Consider the following 14792-nt stretch of genomic DNA (forward strand, 5'->3'; position numbering starts at 1 on the left):
ACTCCACTCCACCCCACCCCACCCCACCCCACCCCACTCTACTCCGGCCCGGCGCGGCACTCCACTCCACTCCACTCCACTCCACTCCGGCCCGGCGCTCCCCTCCCCGCTCAGCTCCCGCAGCCAGCCGGGCCCGATCCGCCCACGGGCACCAGCTCCGGGAGGGGCTAAAGCGATTAGCGGATTTGTCCAGAAATAACCCCAGCTGCGCTCGGCCCGGACCCCGCCCCCTCCCCCTCCGTTTCTCCCCGGCCCGGACCCCGCCCAGCCAGGCCCCGCCCCCACTCCGCTTCGCCCCATCCCGCCCCGCCCCGCCCCCACTCCGCTTCGCCCCGCCCGGCCCCGGCCCCGCCCCCACTCCGCTTCTCCCCATCCCGCCCCGCCCCGCCCCCACTCCGCTTCTCCCCGGCCCGGACCCCGCCCCGCCAGGCCCCGCCCCCACTCCGCTTCGCCCCATCCCGCCCCGCCCCGCCCCGCCCCCACTCCGCTTCGCCCCGCCCGGCCCCGGCCCCGCCCCCACTCCGCTTCTCCCCGGCCCGGACCCCGCCCCGCCAGGCCCCGCCCCCACTCCGCTTCGCCCCATCCCGCCCCGCCCCGCCCCCACTCCGCTTCGCCCCGCCCGGCCCCGGCCCCGCCCCCACTCCGCTTCTCCCCATCCCGACCCGCCCCCGGTGCCGCTGCCCGACTCACTCCGAGCCATGCCGCGGCCGCGGGCGGAGCTGTCCGGGCGGCTCCGGTACCGGGGTGGCTTCCGCGGGCTGCGGCTCAGCCTCCTGCACCTGAGACTCACCGACCCGGCGCTGCGGGCGCTACGGGACTATCAGCGGCTGCAGGTGGGGCGGGGCCGGGCCGGGCCGGGCCGGTGTCCCCTTTCCCCGACCCCGGGCTGGGCCCTGGATCGACCTCCCTCCGCCGGCCCCCGGGCCGGGCCTGGGTCAACTCCCCCCCGCGCACCGACTGGGCCCGGGTCAGTTTCCTCCACCCCCACCTCGCCCCCAGCCTGACCTGTCTGTGCCCCCTTCCCAGGACGGCCCGCTCCCACCTGCCCTGCCCTGCCACTTAGCACGGGCCCGGGGAGCCCCGGCAGCCTGGGAGTGAGCTGCGGGGCTGTGCGGGAAGAACAATGGTGCAGGACCCGGCAGACTCTCCATCCCGCCTGTCCCCAGGAGCTGGCTGGGAGCCCACAGGCTGGGCCGGCTGCGCAGGGGAACGCAGTGCCGGAGGCGGGGGGTCTGTGGAGACTGGTCACCCAGCCACAGCAGCTCAGGTACCGCAGGCTGCCTGCCCCACGCAGGGGCCGGGACAGGTGGAGCCTCTGACTGTGTCTCTTTTTCTTAGCAGGGCTCTGCCCAGCCCGTGATCGCCTTCCAGGGGAGCCAGGGGGTAAGTGGGCCGGGCTTGGGGGCGCGGGCACCGGGCTCCCTGCGGTGTCAGTGGGGAGTGTGTGAGACACCACTCAGCCTCCATCCCCATTGTAGCCTGGGTCTGCCAGTCTGGTCCTGCTCCAGGCATTGTTCCACCCCACAAGCAGCTGGGCACGGGCAGAGCCTGGAGCAGTCCCTGTCCTGGGTGCTGTGGGCTGGGCAGTGCTTGTTATCCTGCCTGCCCCCCGCACCCCTGAGGAGCTCAGCCAAAGGAGGTGGCGGGGCAGCCAGTGGTGGAGCACAGTGGGCAGTGCCTGGGGAGGTGGGCGCAGTCACCTGGCACAGTGAGTGCTGGACATGACCTGGCCACTGCAGGCAGGACTGGGCTGGGGCAGCTCCATGGGGCTGAGGGGCTGCTGGGCACTGCAGCTCTTGCCTTCCCACCCCCCTGAGCTGGAGAGGATGGGGGGCTGCATGTGCCTTTGTCACCCAGCCGCAGCAGCTCAGGGCAGCGCAGCCTGGGCTGAGACTCCTCTGCTGGCTTCGGGGGCTCTGGGGTCAGGGAGTTGCCTGCTCCCCTCTGGCTCCAGGCAGCTGCAGCACCTCAGCTGCTCCTTGCTAACTAGCTCTGCAGGGGATTCCTGTGGGAAGGGAAGCAGTTGCCTGCTGCTCAGCGGAGGGTCCCTCTGGCCTGTGCAAGCAATCCCATTAATAGCCCCTGCCGGGCCCAGGGCAGGGCTAGGCTGCCAGCTCAGCAGGGCCAGCTGGGAGCAGAGCAGGTAAAGACCTGGCTCTGCCGAGAACCCCCACCTCAGATGGGGCAGAGCCCACCTGTGGGGCTGGGCCCTCTGTCCCCTACACTCCCCTAATGACTTGGACCCTCTGCCCCATGTACTCTACCCTGAGGATGGGAGCTGGGGGCCCCTGCCCCACATACCCACCCAAGGGCCTGGGCCCCCTGCCCCACATATCCCCCCAGGGTGTGGGCCAGAGGCTCCTGCCCCACACACTCTTCCCCCCCACCACCCAAGGGATGGGTTGGGAGCCTCTGTTTCACGTACCGACCACCTGAACTGGGGTACAGAGAGACCCTGGCTTGGCCACCTATTCTCCTGCCTAGGCCACCAGTCCTTCTTTGTCTGATCCCTCTTCTGCCCCTCTGCTCAGAGCTCCCCGAGACCTCAGCTGTGCACCCCACTGCTGGGAGTAAACCCTGCTGAGAATGCTGTAGGCTCCCCAAGCTGGGAACCAGCCGAATGCTGGAAGGGTTAAACCACTGCTGGTGATCTGCCCTGGAGAGCTGTTGCTAAAAGCAGGCTGCAGCCCCCCGGGAGGCATCCTGAACCAATTAGATGGGGCCCTGCTGGGGCCCTTTGTCTGTAAACATGGGGTCTGGGGAGCCCCCAGTCACCCTGGCTGGGAGAGTCTGGAGCGAGTGTGGCTGGGCCCGCTGAGAGCTGCCAGGCTTTGGCGGGGGGGACAGGAGGGAAAAAGTGCAGCTGCCCTTAAAACGGATCCATGCACCTGCTTGCTCACTCTCCTGGACAGTACATCAAGATCCCCCGCGTGCTGGGCGGCTCTGGGGAAGGAGCCCACCTCTTCACCTTCTACCTGTCCCGCTACAGCAGGGACAAGCCTCAGGCCAGCTTCGAATGCATCCGGCAGTACGTCTCCAGGTGGGTGAGCACCTGTGCCCTGAGAGCCTGGTCCAGAGCCTTCTTTCCTCCTGCCTGCGCTGGAGCCTCAGGCTGGTCCCACATACCTCCCCCTCCCCCGGGGCTCTGCCAGCTTGCACATGTGTGGGAACCTGAGATGGCTGAGCAGGGGCAGGGCCAGCAATAGAGACCCCTGAGTCTGGGGCAGTGCCAAGCAGAGAGGTGCTGGGGATGGGGAGCAAGCCATGGGAAATGGGCATCTCCCTTCCAGTGCCAGGGCTTTGAAGATGCACTGCTCAGGTGTGCAGTCTGGGGCTGGTTCGGCACAGAGCTGCAGCATCGACACCCCCAGACTGCTGGGGAAGGAGCTCCCTGCCTGTGCAGACCCTTCTGCAGAACAGGGGAAGCAGTGACAAAAGGGCAGGGGGTTGAGGGGAGGGAGGAAGCAAGCAGAGACGGGGGGTCTGTGGAGGGGATGGGGTGAAGGAAGCAGAGGCTGGAGGGGCAGTGAGGGGGCAATGACCAGGAGGGGCTGCAGCCCTCACACAGGTGCGGGAGCAGTTCCTGAGCAGAGGGTGGTGCGGAGTAGGGGTGACAGGTGCCCGCAGGCCACTCAGCGGGATGGGAGGTGTCTGGGAGCTGCCTGGGCGTGGAGGGAGCAGACCCCTAGGGGCTGCAGAGCTGCTGTAGCCTCACAGCTGCCTGGCCCCGAAATCCCCCCTTGCGCTGGGCTACTTAGGGACCCTGCATGGGGGGGGGGTGCTGCTGCTGGCTCGGGGTCAGGGAGGAGAGCCCCAAGCCAGCCCAGTGCACAGAGCAAGGCTAGTGGAGGGGGAGTGGAGGAGACAGAGCTCTGAGACTGCCTGGCCTGGCCTGAGGTGGGGGAGGGGTAGTCCCACATCCCTGCTGACTGCCTCATCTGGTCCTGTGCCCCCTGTCTCTGGAAGGGCCCTTCAGTGGGCATCCCCTGGGCTCTCGCTCCCACTCTGGGGGAGCCCAAGCAGCATCCCCCGCCAGGCTGCAGCTCTGGCCCGTCTGCCCATCTGCTCCCCACCAGGGGGACCTGTGCTGCCTCAGGGAGCACCCCCAGCCCTGGGGTCCGGTCTCCGCAGGGATGCTCCCATGTGCTGGTGCCAGCATGGAGCTCAGAGCCCACTGTACCTCCAGTCCCTTGTTCTGCTGGGGGAGCTGGGCCGTCTGTGGCCCTTAGTACTTAGGGATCACAGCCCTGGGGAGTGGATTTACCATTGTCTCCATGGACTGCAGTGCCCTGGGGCCAGTGTGAGGCAGCCTTAGCCCACTGCCTCGTTAACAATGGGGAATCTGAGACATGCAAGCTAGTCAGACAATGTGACCCCAGTCCCACCCCATCCCTGTCCAGCAGGAGACTGCCCTAGGGCACGGCCGTGTTGGGCAGGGTTAGGAGATGTGACCAGGCAAAGGCAGGTCGCTGCTCTGACTCCTGCCCTGCTGTGTGGTGGGGGGTCTGGGCTCCCACCCTGTGGCTGGTAGAGAGCGGGGTCAGGCCTAGAGATGTTTTGGTGCTCCCAGGCTGGGTCAGAACCAGCTGGACTGTGTGGGCAGCATCCAGGAGAAAATCACCATCTGTGCCACGGATGACTCATACCAGCTGACGCGGGAACGTGTGTCCCAGGCTGAGAAGGCAGCATGGAGCAGAGCTGCCATCGAGATCAAGCCAGCAGCTCCAGGTCATGGTAAGGCAGGGGCAGGGCTTCCCGGGAGGTGTAACCTGGAGAAGTGCTGGGAACCGGGGAGAGCAGAGTAGCCCCCACTTTTCTGTGCATGGGCCAGGGCAGCATGTGGCCTGTGTGAGTGCTGGCAGCTGGCTCCCTGCTGCCCGTGCGAGGCTGAAGCTCACCGCAGCTCCTGCCCCAGGAGAGACTGAGCAGAGCAGCAGAGGCAGCAGAAATGGAGGTGGTGCCCAGAGCCTGCACCCCTCCCCTACCTACCCCCAACAAACACCTGCCTAAGGCCCGTGGGGGTCTGGGGTGGGGGCTGAGAGCCAGACTTGGATGCCAGGTGGAGGCTCTGGGCTGTGCAGGAGAGGCGAGGGGCCAGGCCCCTGGGTGGAAATGTGGGAGTGGGATGGGGCCTGGGGCACAGGTTCTGGGATGGAGACACCCCGACCGGGGGCCTGGAGCAAGGGGCAGGAAGCTGTCCAGCCAGCTGCGCTGCTGGTGGCAGGGCCCTGGACCCTTTGAAGCGGCAGGGAAGAGACCTGGAATACTCCTGGAGCCCGGTGGGCACCATGGGCCTGCTTAACTCACCGTCCTGGTGGCTGAGTCCGTCTGTCCCATGCTGTGTGGGGCCCTGGGAGTCAGCCTGCCCGCCGCTGGCCGGGCTGGGCCTGCTGGGTGGGGTTGGCAGGATCTTTTGGAAATAGCTGGGGCTGAGCCGGGGCTGCAGTGGCTAGTGGGTGAGCCTGCCATCTCCCCCCACAGGCCCTGCTGTGGCCCCTGAGGTATGCACTGGCTGCAGCACAAGTGCCAGGCCTTGGGGTGGCAGGATTTAGCTCAAACTCCCAGTGCAATGGAGGACCCGGGCTGAAGAAGAGAAGGCTCTGGTGCCCAGGGGCCAGCCGTGGGCAGGGCATAGCAGAGCCTGGTGCTAGCTGTGAGATCCAGGATGAGAACAAAGGGGCCAGGGCATAGCTGGGGGTGAACTCATTCTTAGCTGCCATTTTTGCTTTGATGCCTTTGCAGGTAAATGTGTTGCTGTCCCGAAGAAGCTGGGGAAGAGCCCTGCTGGGGGCCCTGCTCCAGGGGGTGGGATATGCAGCTTCCCGGGGCCAGATTGCAGGGTTCTTGAAAAATGCCTGATGCAGCTTCTGGCCCTGCGGCCCCACTGCAAACATGCACTCCTGGAGCGCCTGGACAGGGTGCAGGTCAGCCCGAAGGACAGGACTCAACTGCTGCCCCTGCTAGAGGAGGTGTGTGCTGGGGGAGGGGAGGGGAGCAGCGTCTCCTGCAGCGTCTCCTGCGCTCTTGCTGACGTCTGCTTTCCTCCCTGACATCAGGTGGGGCAGCGGGACGCCGGGGAGAGCAGCTACAGCCTGAAGGAGGAGCTCTTTGGGCAGGTGCAGGAGGGCTGGCTGGGCTACACGGCTGAGGAGCGGCAGCACATCAGGCAGCTGCTGCAGAGGTGCAGGCCGGGGCCGGGGCTGCCACAGGCCTTCCACGGAGGTGCTCAGGGTGTAACTCAGCAGCCCCAGCTGCCTGTGGGCAGGGGTGGGATGTTCCAGGACACTCCTGGGTGTGCAACTGGCTTTGGGCACAGCCAGGTGGGGAGTTCACCTTTCACTCCCATCCTGCGTGCTCAGGGCCATCCCAGTGCCAAAGCCTGACTGCAGCGTGCCCAGCCCCAGGCCTAGGCACGGACAGGGAACCTCCTCTCCTGGTCCTGTGTGACACATGGCCTTGGCCCAGAGTAGCCACCTGATCTCTTCTCTCTTCTGTGGCAGGAAACAGGCCCATGGAGCTGAGGCCAGGCCCTTCTTGGGGCCTCTGGAGTGCCCCTCTTGCCAACGTGCCAGCAGAAGGCCCTTGGGTGGGGTAAGTAGTGGTGATATGACTCCTTAGGCAGATGGACGCTGTGGCACAGGGACCAGAACCAGGCCAGGGCAAACGAATGGAGGCTGCAGATGTGCTAAGGCTGAACATCCAGAAATCTGGAGCTCACCAACATGACTTATTAGCCTGATTTGCAGATTTGAATATGCATGGATTTATTTGCATAAATGGCAGAAGTGCTGATTACCAGACCCAAAATCCAGGGCCCCAGCATCCTCCTCCACTCACCTTGGGCAGGCTGGACACATCTCCCTTCTTTAGAGCTATCCGTGGCAGGGCTCAGCTCACGCTACTGGGAACAGCTCTGCATAGTTCCTGGCTGTCCCAGCTGCAGCAGGGAAGGCGTTATGGGGCCTGGGAATGGCTGTGCTCAGGCTGCTGGCTGGGCAGCTTCTTGAGGCTCTGTCCTGGGCAGGGAGGGGGTGTGATGGGGTTTTGGGGTCCCCCAAGCTCTGCACCCTGTCCGCAGGCAGGAGAGTCTTTCACTTAGCAGGAAAACAGCGGGTTTATTAGCCGACAGGACACAGCATTGTACAGAGGAGTCAGTACAGCAGGCAGAGACAGCCAGTTCCATCCATGTTGAGGAGAGGAGGCCCCGAGGGGCCCCCAGAGCTGGGGCCTGGCCCCCTCCTTTGTCTCTCTCTCCCTCAGCCCAGACTAACTGCTTCCAACTCCCAGTTCCAATTTAAACCCCTCAGGCTCCACCTCCTCCTTTGTCTGCAGTACAAAGGTGTTACCTGGTTGTTAGGGTTACCCTCAGCAGGAGCCTCACACCCTCTGTGAGCCACTCACACACATGCAGGTATCCCCCACTCCATCACATCTCTCCTCCCTTCCAGACCGAACTGAGCGGGGTCACTCAGCCAGTGACCTGGGGAAGTTCGGGGCCCTCCCCTCGTGATCGGGCATCGGCTGTACCCTTCGTGCTCCCCTTGATGTACACCACCTCCACATTGTAATCCTGCTGGGGGAGGCTCCAGCTTAGGAGCTTGGTATTGGCCCTTTTTATGTGATGCAGCCGGACAAGTCCCTTTAGTTTCCTTAGGTTGGTTGGTTTTCCTGACTTTGTTTCCGGTCCATTAGCCACGTTCTTAAGTTGAGCAGGCAGAGCCCATACAGCTGCTGCAGCACCAACAGATTAAATAGTTCTTTTTTGGTCTGGGCCCTGCCCTGTTTGACCACCAGTCCATACAGCTGCTCCGGCCAATGTTTGGAATTTAGTTACAGTCCAGTAAATGAAGGTACAAATGCTTCCACCCTTGGCATTTAGCCAGACCACCAAAATGGTTGTGTGCCTCAGTTTCCCCTTCCATGCCACACAATAGGTTTGGAATGTTCCTCCTCGTGAGAGGTTGCCAGACTAGTTACAGGGAACAATGGTGACATTTTAGAGTTACAGACTCCTTCAACATACAATTTATGCTTCTACATTAATGTTATCATGTTACATGGCTGTTTCCAAACATTCAGTACATGGTACAATTTTACAGCTTTTGGTAGCAGCACCCCTTGGTTACAGCAGTCAGCGTGAGTAACAGAACAAACCCATTGCAACTGCACATTTACGTTGCTCTTTGGTAGACCACAACCTTTGTGTAACCTTCTTGAGAATCTGGTATTTTGGGGATAAATGGCTGAGGCCTTTCTTTGCACCATTAAGTTCTAATCTTCTCCCTTGCCCCCTGGGGTGGAAATCTGATTTCTCTGGCTGTGCCCTCCCTTCTAACAAGAGCTGGGCCATTGATGATCTCAGGGAGATGGCCCCCTCCCTGCCAGCCTGGAAAGTTGCAAACCAAACTGCTTTTTGAAAGTTGTTTTGTGAGTCCCAGACGCAGAATCCACATGAAGGAATTCCTGTTTATCCCTTACTGGCCCACCAGGCCCAAAGCTCCTTTGTCCTTCCACCTCCAACTACTGCCTCCCCATGGAATTAGAAGTTGAATCCAGTATGAGAATATAAGTGTTTTCTCCATCTGGAGATGGGGAATTGCTGGCCCTCTTCTGCATCCTATAGAGACTGACTGTGCAGCCGTTTTACTTGGTTCTCACAGGGCTGCTCACATTTCCTGATAGTTTTTACTTTACTTGCATCAACTTCCAATTCCTGCGAAACTTTTACACTGCCTGCTTTGGACCCTTGCAGAGCACAGCCAGTGGTTTTACACTCAGGCAGGTCCTGGCCATCGGGAGCTGAAACAAACTTCTCCCCAGGCAAAGGGCTGCTCTGGCGCTTACAGACAAGCACCTTTCCTGTTCACTCTCCTCCACCTCACTCCCATTTTCTGCAGTCCCCACAGACGGGTCAGGAAAAGTTTCAGGGAAATTCTCTTCCTCAAGAGCCCCCCCAAACAACAACTCACCCCTGTCTGGCTCCACAGGGGCACTGCTCCCTTGAGCCACAACCAGCTCCTGGGTTTTACCTACACCCAGGATCACTTCTGGCCCATCAGGCAGATTCCCACATAATCCCCCTCCAGGCAGACAGCCAGTACCACCAGACAGAAGGTCAGGATCCCTTTCCTCCCTTTTGCTACCAGCTTCTTTATCTTCATCAGTCAGCACAACTCCATTGCCCGTCTGTTCTTGTGTCCTGGCGAGAGGATGACTCTGGGCAGACAGAGTCCTTTCACCCCCTCCCAGTAACACCTCAGCATTAGGCAAAGAACAAGTACCAGAATCGTCTGGTCTCTGGGATTCCCTGATGATACTAACTGGATTAGACCAAGTTAAAGCATCATCCCCCCCTGAGAGACACAGAGGTAGGCCCACTTCCCATCTGGGCTTCAGCTGCCCTCAGATCCAGCTCTGGGATCTTGGCTCTATCTTGAGCCCCCACAGGCTCAGGCAAAGGATTCACTTCCCCAGAAGCAGAAGCACTTTTCTTGCACCAAGGACCAGTGTCCTTAGCAGGGATACCACTGCCCATCCCAGAGCCATTCCCTCTGCTCCAGCCCCCATGCTTGGGTTTAGGCACACCTGGAATGCTCTTTCCTGGTGGTTCCTTCTCCAGCCACCCCAGGCTGGGGAATCTTCCTCAGACAATGGGCCAGTTTCCTCATTGGCACCTTTTCCAAATGCAGACTCTGCTTTCTCCCCAGGCTGCTGCTGGTGTTCAACACAGACAGACAATCAGAGACACTTTCTCCTTTGTCCCAGCCCCCCAGCTGGTCTCCACACACACACAGAAGGTGGAGCAGCTTCTCTCACAGACAACTTGCCATTCCCAGTGGATCCGCTGCTTTCCTGCACAGACACACAGGCACCTTCCTTGGCCCAGGCCTGGAAACCTCTTCGCAGGTCTGTCTTGGCCACTAGTAGATGATGGGTTGGAATCGCTCCTTCCCTCCTTGAGCTGTGGCAGGCCACTCGGTTCAGAGCTCCATGCAGTCCAGGGTTCCCTGCCCCGATCCGGGCTCACCTCTGCAGGATTTTCCTTAACCCTCAGCTCTGCCACTGCACATCCACGCTGCCTTGTCCAGCTTCTTTAATCTCGATTCGGTTTCCAGGTGCTGCCACTTCACAACAGAGTTGCTCAGCGTGGTTGCAGGCTCTCAGGCTGATGCCCTCTGCACCCCACGATTCCTGGAAGAATCCCTTCAGTGTGCCAGGCTCTTTTTGGGTCACAAGCTCCCTGGGGTTAGGCCGTAGGCCTCTGGGACCGACTCCAACAGACTCTCAGAGGAACCCCTTCTTCACTGTGACACCTGCTCTCAAGGACCATGAGCACACTGTCTGGGGAAGAACTTATTCAGCGTCAGCCTCCTTGTGGGTCACTTGTTTCTGGGGGTTGGGCCCTCGGCCCCTCCACCTTCTGGGACCAACTCCAACAGATTCCCAGGAGTAACCCCTGCTCGGGTGTGGCACCCCCTCTCGAGAACCACGACCACAGTTGCTTGGCTTCGGCCGCAGGCCCCTCCGCCTTGGGAAACTGCACCTCACTGCCCGTCAGCACACCTGGGTCTCACAGGCCCCTCTTCTTCTTCTGTGGCACCCGTCACTTACTACTGGATGCTCCATCCTCAGGGTGCAGAACATCCCACTGCTGACACCAGTGTGATGGGGTTTTGGGGTCCCCCAAGCTCTGCACCCTGTCCGCAGGCAGGAGAGTCTTTCACTTAGCAGGAAAACAGCGGGTTTATTAGCCGACAGGACACAGCATCGTACAGAGGAGTCAGTACAGCCGGCAGAGACAGCCAGTTCCATCCATGTTGAGGAGAGGAGGCCCCGAGGGGCCCCCAGAGCTGGGGCCTGGCCCCCTCCTTTGTGTCTCTCTCCCTCAGCCCAGACTCACTGCTTCCAACTCCCAGTTCCAATTTAAACCCCTGAGGCTCTACCTCCTCCTTTGTCTGCAGTACAAAGGTGTTACCTGGTTGTGAGGGTTACCCTCAGCAGGAGCCCCACACACACAGAGAGAGAGAGAGAGAGGTATCCCCCACTCCATCACAGGGGGCTGGTCCCAGTAGTGTGCCCCTTGCTGCTGAGCCATGACACCGATCTCTGGCCTTGGGTGGACTGCGGGAGTAGGCTCACAGCTGGGGTGGGGTGGCAGCAGTCCTGGCAGGCAGCATGGAACAGCCTGCACAGCATGGGGAAGGGGTATGGATAGGGGTGAGGCTGGGCACCACAGAACCAGCCTGGAAACACTGTGGGAGGGAAAGCCCAGCAAGGCGGGGGGAACAGCCCTCTGGCACCACTGGGTGGCTGGCTGAGCACGGCATCTCCACCTCCAGAGCAGGGGTGAGCGCCTGGGCAGAGCAGGGCTGGGAGCACTGTGTGAGGGGTGGTGGTGGGCCATTATGAAAGCGGGCGGGGGGTCTCTCCAGGCTTGCTTGTGGCCAGGGGTGCAGGGCAGCCCCTGCAGCTGGGTGGCTTTGTCTTTCAGAAGCGGCTGGCACTGCTGGATGCCTCAGACACAAGCAGGCTGGAGAGACCCTGTCCCCCAGAGACTCCCTCTGGCTCCCTGGGGTGCCACCGCGGCCTGCCCGATCCAGGTCTGGAGCAACCGAGAGCCCAGAGCTGGCTTGCCAGGCCCCGAGTGGGCACGGAGCTGCAGAGCTCTGAGGAGGAGCCCAGCGAGGGGGAGGCAGGGGATGACTGGGAAGAGGCAGCTCTGCGCCTGGAGCAGCACCTCTCTGGCCTGCAAGGTGAGGGGAGAGCATCCCGGCAAGGGGGCAAAGTGCCAAAGTTACCGGGGGGAGGTTGTGGCCCCATAGTAGCAGCTGGCGGCTGAGGCAGGAAAGGTGGGCTCCCCATTGGCCAGCAGGGGTGCACTGGGCAGAGAAGGGGCTTTAGTTCTCCCCTGGGCTGTTCCCAGCTCAGTGACCCTGAGCTGGCCCCAGCAGTGAGAAGGGAGTGATGAAGATGGTCCATAGGTGGAGAGCCAGGTGCAGCTGCCAGTTAATGCTGGTGGCCGGGACTTGCAGCCTGGGAACAGGGTCTGCTCACAACTTTCCAGGCCACGTGCAAAGCCCCTCACCTGCCACTCCCACACCCCTGGGGTCAGCTTGGAGCTGGCGGCAAGGGCCACCGGCATGCCTTCCGCCCACCACCCAGCAGAGGGGCTGCGTTGGGGCAGCTGACCCGCCGCTGGGGCCAACGGCTCTTGGTGGTGCTGTAACCCTGGGAATGGGCTAGGGTGGGAAGGGAACGTTGAAGAGCTTGTGCCCTGACTGTTTTTGCTTTCACCACAGAAAGCAGTTCCCGGGCAAGCCCCCCGGCCTCCTTTGTTGAGCTCCCGGATTACTGCCGGTAAGCACAGCCAGCGCGGCATTCCTGCACCTCTGTGGGCCCATTCCCACCTCTCTGCAGGTACCACCAGGGTCTCTGGCCTAGCTCCTGCCCCACACCTAAGTCGGGGTGGGGAAGGGGAAGGGCTGGGGCTTGGAGCTGGCTGAGCTGCAAGTTCCCAGCCAGTGTGAAGGGGATCGCCAAGCTGGGCAAGACCCAGGCCTTGCCTTGCTCCTTTTGCTTCAGGGCTAGCAGGAGGGCCGAGGTGGGACAGCACCACCTGCTGCTGGGCAGTACCTGCCTTTGCACTTCCTCACACCTGGGGAGGCTGCAGGGGCACAGGGCAGTGGGACGTGCCCCCTCATGCAGAGCCTGCTGTGCTAGGGGCTAGCCAGGAGTATCTCACACCTGCACTAGGAAATACAGAGCCATCTGCTCACTGGAGCAGCAGCAAGCCTACGTGGAGGCGTTCAGCTCCGATTACGCGGAGTACAGGCGCCTCCACGCCAGGATCGGGCACGTCAGCAGGACATTCATCCAGCTGGGAGCCAAGATTAAAAGGCTGCGGCAGGGGACACAGGAGCACAAGGTGAGGGGGGCGGGGCGGGGCGGGGCGGGGCGGGCGGCTGGCCTGGGCAGAGCAATGAGTTGCCTGTCTTGGTTTGCAGGCGGTGGAAGACAGAATCGTACAGGAATACCGGCGGTTTAAGCAGGTGAGGCATATGTTGGGGGGTGGGGGGGGGACTCTCCCTGGCATTAACTGACCTGGGCGCTCTCTTGCAGACCTACCCCAGCTACAGCAAGGAGAAGGACCGGTGTGAGTATCTTCACCAAAAGCTATCCCACATCAAGGGCCTGATCTTGGAGTTTGAGAAGACGGGGGCTGCCTAGGAGTCTGCAGTGCCCTGGGCTCTGAGCCAGCAGCCTTCCTATCACAGGACGCAGGGCCCTTCAGTGTGGGGTAGGGCTAGAGGAGGGGTAGGCTCAGCTGTAGGCGTACTCGCAGCTTGGTGTCCAGCACAGCCCTCTGGCTGCTCAGGTGTGTGGCTATAAGTCCAGGACAGAGCTGGGGGGGGGTGTGTGTGTGTGTGGCAGTCAGAACCGTCCCCTGGGACCCACTGTCGTAGCTATAGCAGCTGACAAGGGGCAACCAGGGCTTGTGGCACTGCTCAAGGTTTGGATGGCTGCCTGGGTCTGCTGCTTTAGGGCCCCTTTCCCACGCCACTCAGCCTGGGCAGGCAGGTAGCTTGTTTGAGGCAGTCCACCTTCAGGCTTGGCCAGCTAGAGTGGCTCAATCCAGCTGTGTGCCATGGGTCAGCCCAACCTGGCATAGGTAGTCGAGGTTGGTTGCTGGAACCACAAGCTTCTGCCACTGTCAGACTGGTCCCCCTCCTTCACTAGCTCTGCTGTCTGACTCTGCCCTGACACTCAATGCAGGGCTGAGCCTGGCACAGCAGGGTCCCTGAGGCTGGGCTGGGGTTTGATGACTGACATCTGCTTGAACAATGGGGTAGCAGAAGTAGGGGGCCTGGGAATGGCTCAGATGACTGGGCTGTGCACCCCTTGTGTTTCTCAGTGATCAAGCCCAGCTGCCATTCACCTGCCCTGGGCACCAGCAGTGGGCTGTACATGAACCTGGGCCAGGGTGGGATACAGAACACGGGCTGCTGCAGGCCCCTTCATGCTCCAGCACAGATGAGCAGTTGAGGGTGGGGCTCTGGGACAACCAGCTTACTGCACATGTAGGCAGCGGAGGCTGTGGCCTTCAGGCTTCTCCCACCAGCTCTGGGCCTTCCTGTGCTTTGAAAGGGACCAGCCTGACCCTGCAGGCAAAACTGCTGTCTGGGTGGAGGTGTAAGTGACACAGCTCTTTGCCTTATTTACCAGCTGGGCTCAGGCAGCATTGCACAAAGCTCTGCTATGTCCCAGTGTTTGTACAGCACATGGGGCCTGGAGGGCTTCTAGGTGCTGTAATGCACTAATTACTCAGCCACTTTACCCCAGACTCTGCCTCTGCCAGGCAGGTGGGGGGCAGGGGTAGCTGAAGGCTGCTCCTTGCTTGAGCACTGTTACTAGGAGGAGGTGGCTGAGCCCAAGTAGCAGGGGCTGAGGCTGGTACTATCTGTTCAGGGCTGATAGGCATTAGGCCACACAACTTCATTCCCCAGCTAGGCTGAGCTAGTTGGAGACAATGGAAAATGCTCCCTCAAGACTGCCTGGAGCACAGGTGCTTTTGCTGCAGGGGTTCACTTCCATTGGGCCTGGGCTGGAGGAAAGGGGCAGCAGGAGAAAACTTTGTAAATGCTGTTGTGCACACTACTGCATGGAAAGTGTCTCACCCAAATAAACAAGTAGCTGTTCAGTGCTTCATGTAACCCAGCTTCGTGCTCAGCCTTTCAGGAACCTGCCCTGCAGCCCTCTCTGTCCTTCAGCTGGAAACCCTTTCCCCCTCAGCC

At 61.5% G+C, this 14792-nt stretch overlaps 1 protein-coding gene across 2 annotated transcripts; it reads left to right on the plus strand.

Annotated features, from left to right (window-relative positions):
* The first annotated feature begins 656 nt into the window (after nucleotides 1–656).
* ELL3 (elongation factor for RNA polymerase II 3) lies at nucleotides 657–14701 on the plus strand. Of its 2 annotated transcripts, none has more exons than XM_075006893.1 (12): nucleotides 657–833; nucleotides 1339–1383; nucleotides 2913–3040; nucleotides 4571–4734; nucleotides 5743–5969; nucleotides 6057–6181; nucleotides 6501–6591; nucleotides 11492–11753; nucleotides 12300–12357; nucleotides 12754–12925; nucleotides 13005–13049; nucleotides 13120–14701. In XM_075006893.1, the coding sequence occupies exons 1-12, from the start codon at nucleotides 699–701 to the stop codon at nucleotides 13225–13227; spliced, it is 1560 nt and encodes a 519-aa protein (XP_074862994.1). In that variant the 5' UTR covers nucleotides 657–698; the 3' UTR covers nucleotides 13228–14701. The 2 variants fall into 2 exon arrangements, with proteins under 2 accessions (XP_074862994.1, XP_074862995.1); XM_075006894.1 differs by having other exon boundaries at nucleotides 1342–1383.
* The last annotated feature ends 91 nt before the right edge of the window (nucleotides 14702–14792 follow it).

Source organism: Carettochelys insculpta, chromosome 12, assembly GCF_033958435.1.
Source record: "Carettochelys insculpta isolate YL-2023 chromosome 12, ASM3395843v1, whole genome shotgun sequence".
NCBI lineage: Eukaryota > Metazoa > Chordata > Testudines > Carettochelyidae > Carettochelys > Carettochelys insculpta.

Excerpts from the sequence above, each read along its gene's own strand:
- ELL3 (XM_075006893.1), top strand. The coding sequence starts at position 699 with ATGCCGCGGCCGCGGGCGGAGCTGTCCGGGCGGCTCCGGTACCGGGGT. Across the intron at positions 3,041-4,570 it reads ATCCGGCAGTACGTCTCCAG|GCTGGGTCAGAACCAGCTGG; the intron begins GTGGGTGAGCAC and ends TGGTGCTCCCAG. Across the intron at positions 12,926-13,004 it reads AGGGGACACAGGAGCACAAG|GCGGTGGAAGACAGAATCGT; the intron begins GTGAGGGGGGCG and ends CTTGGTTTGCAG.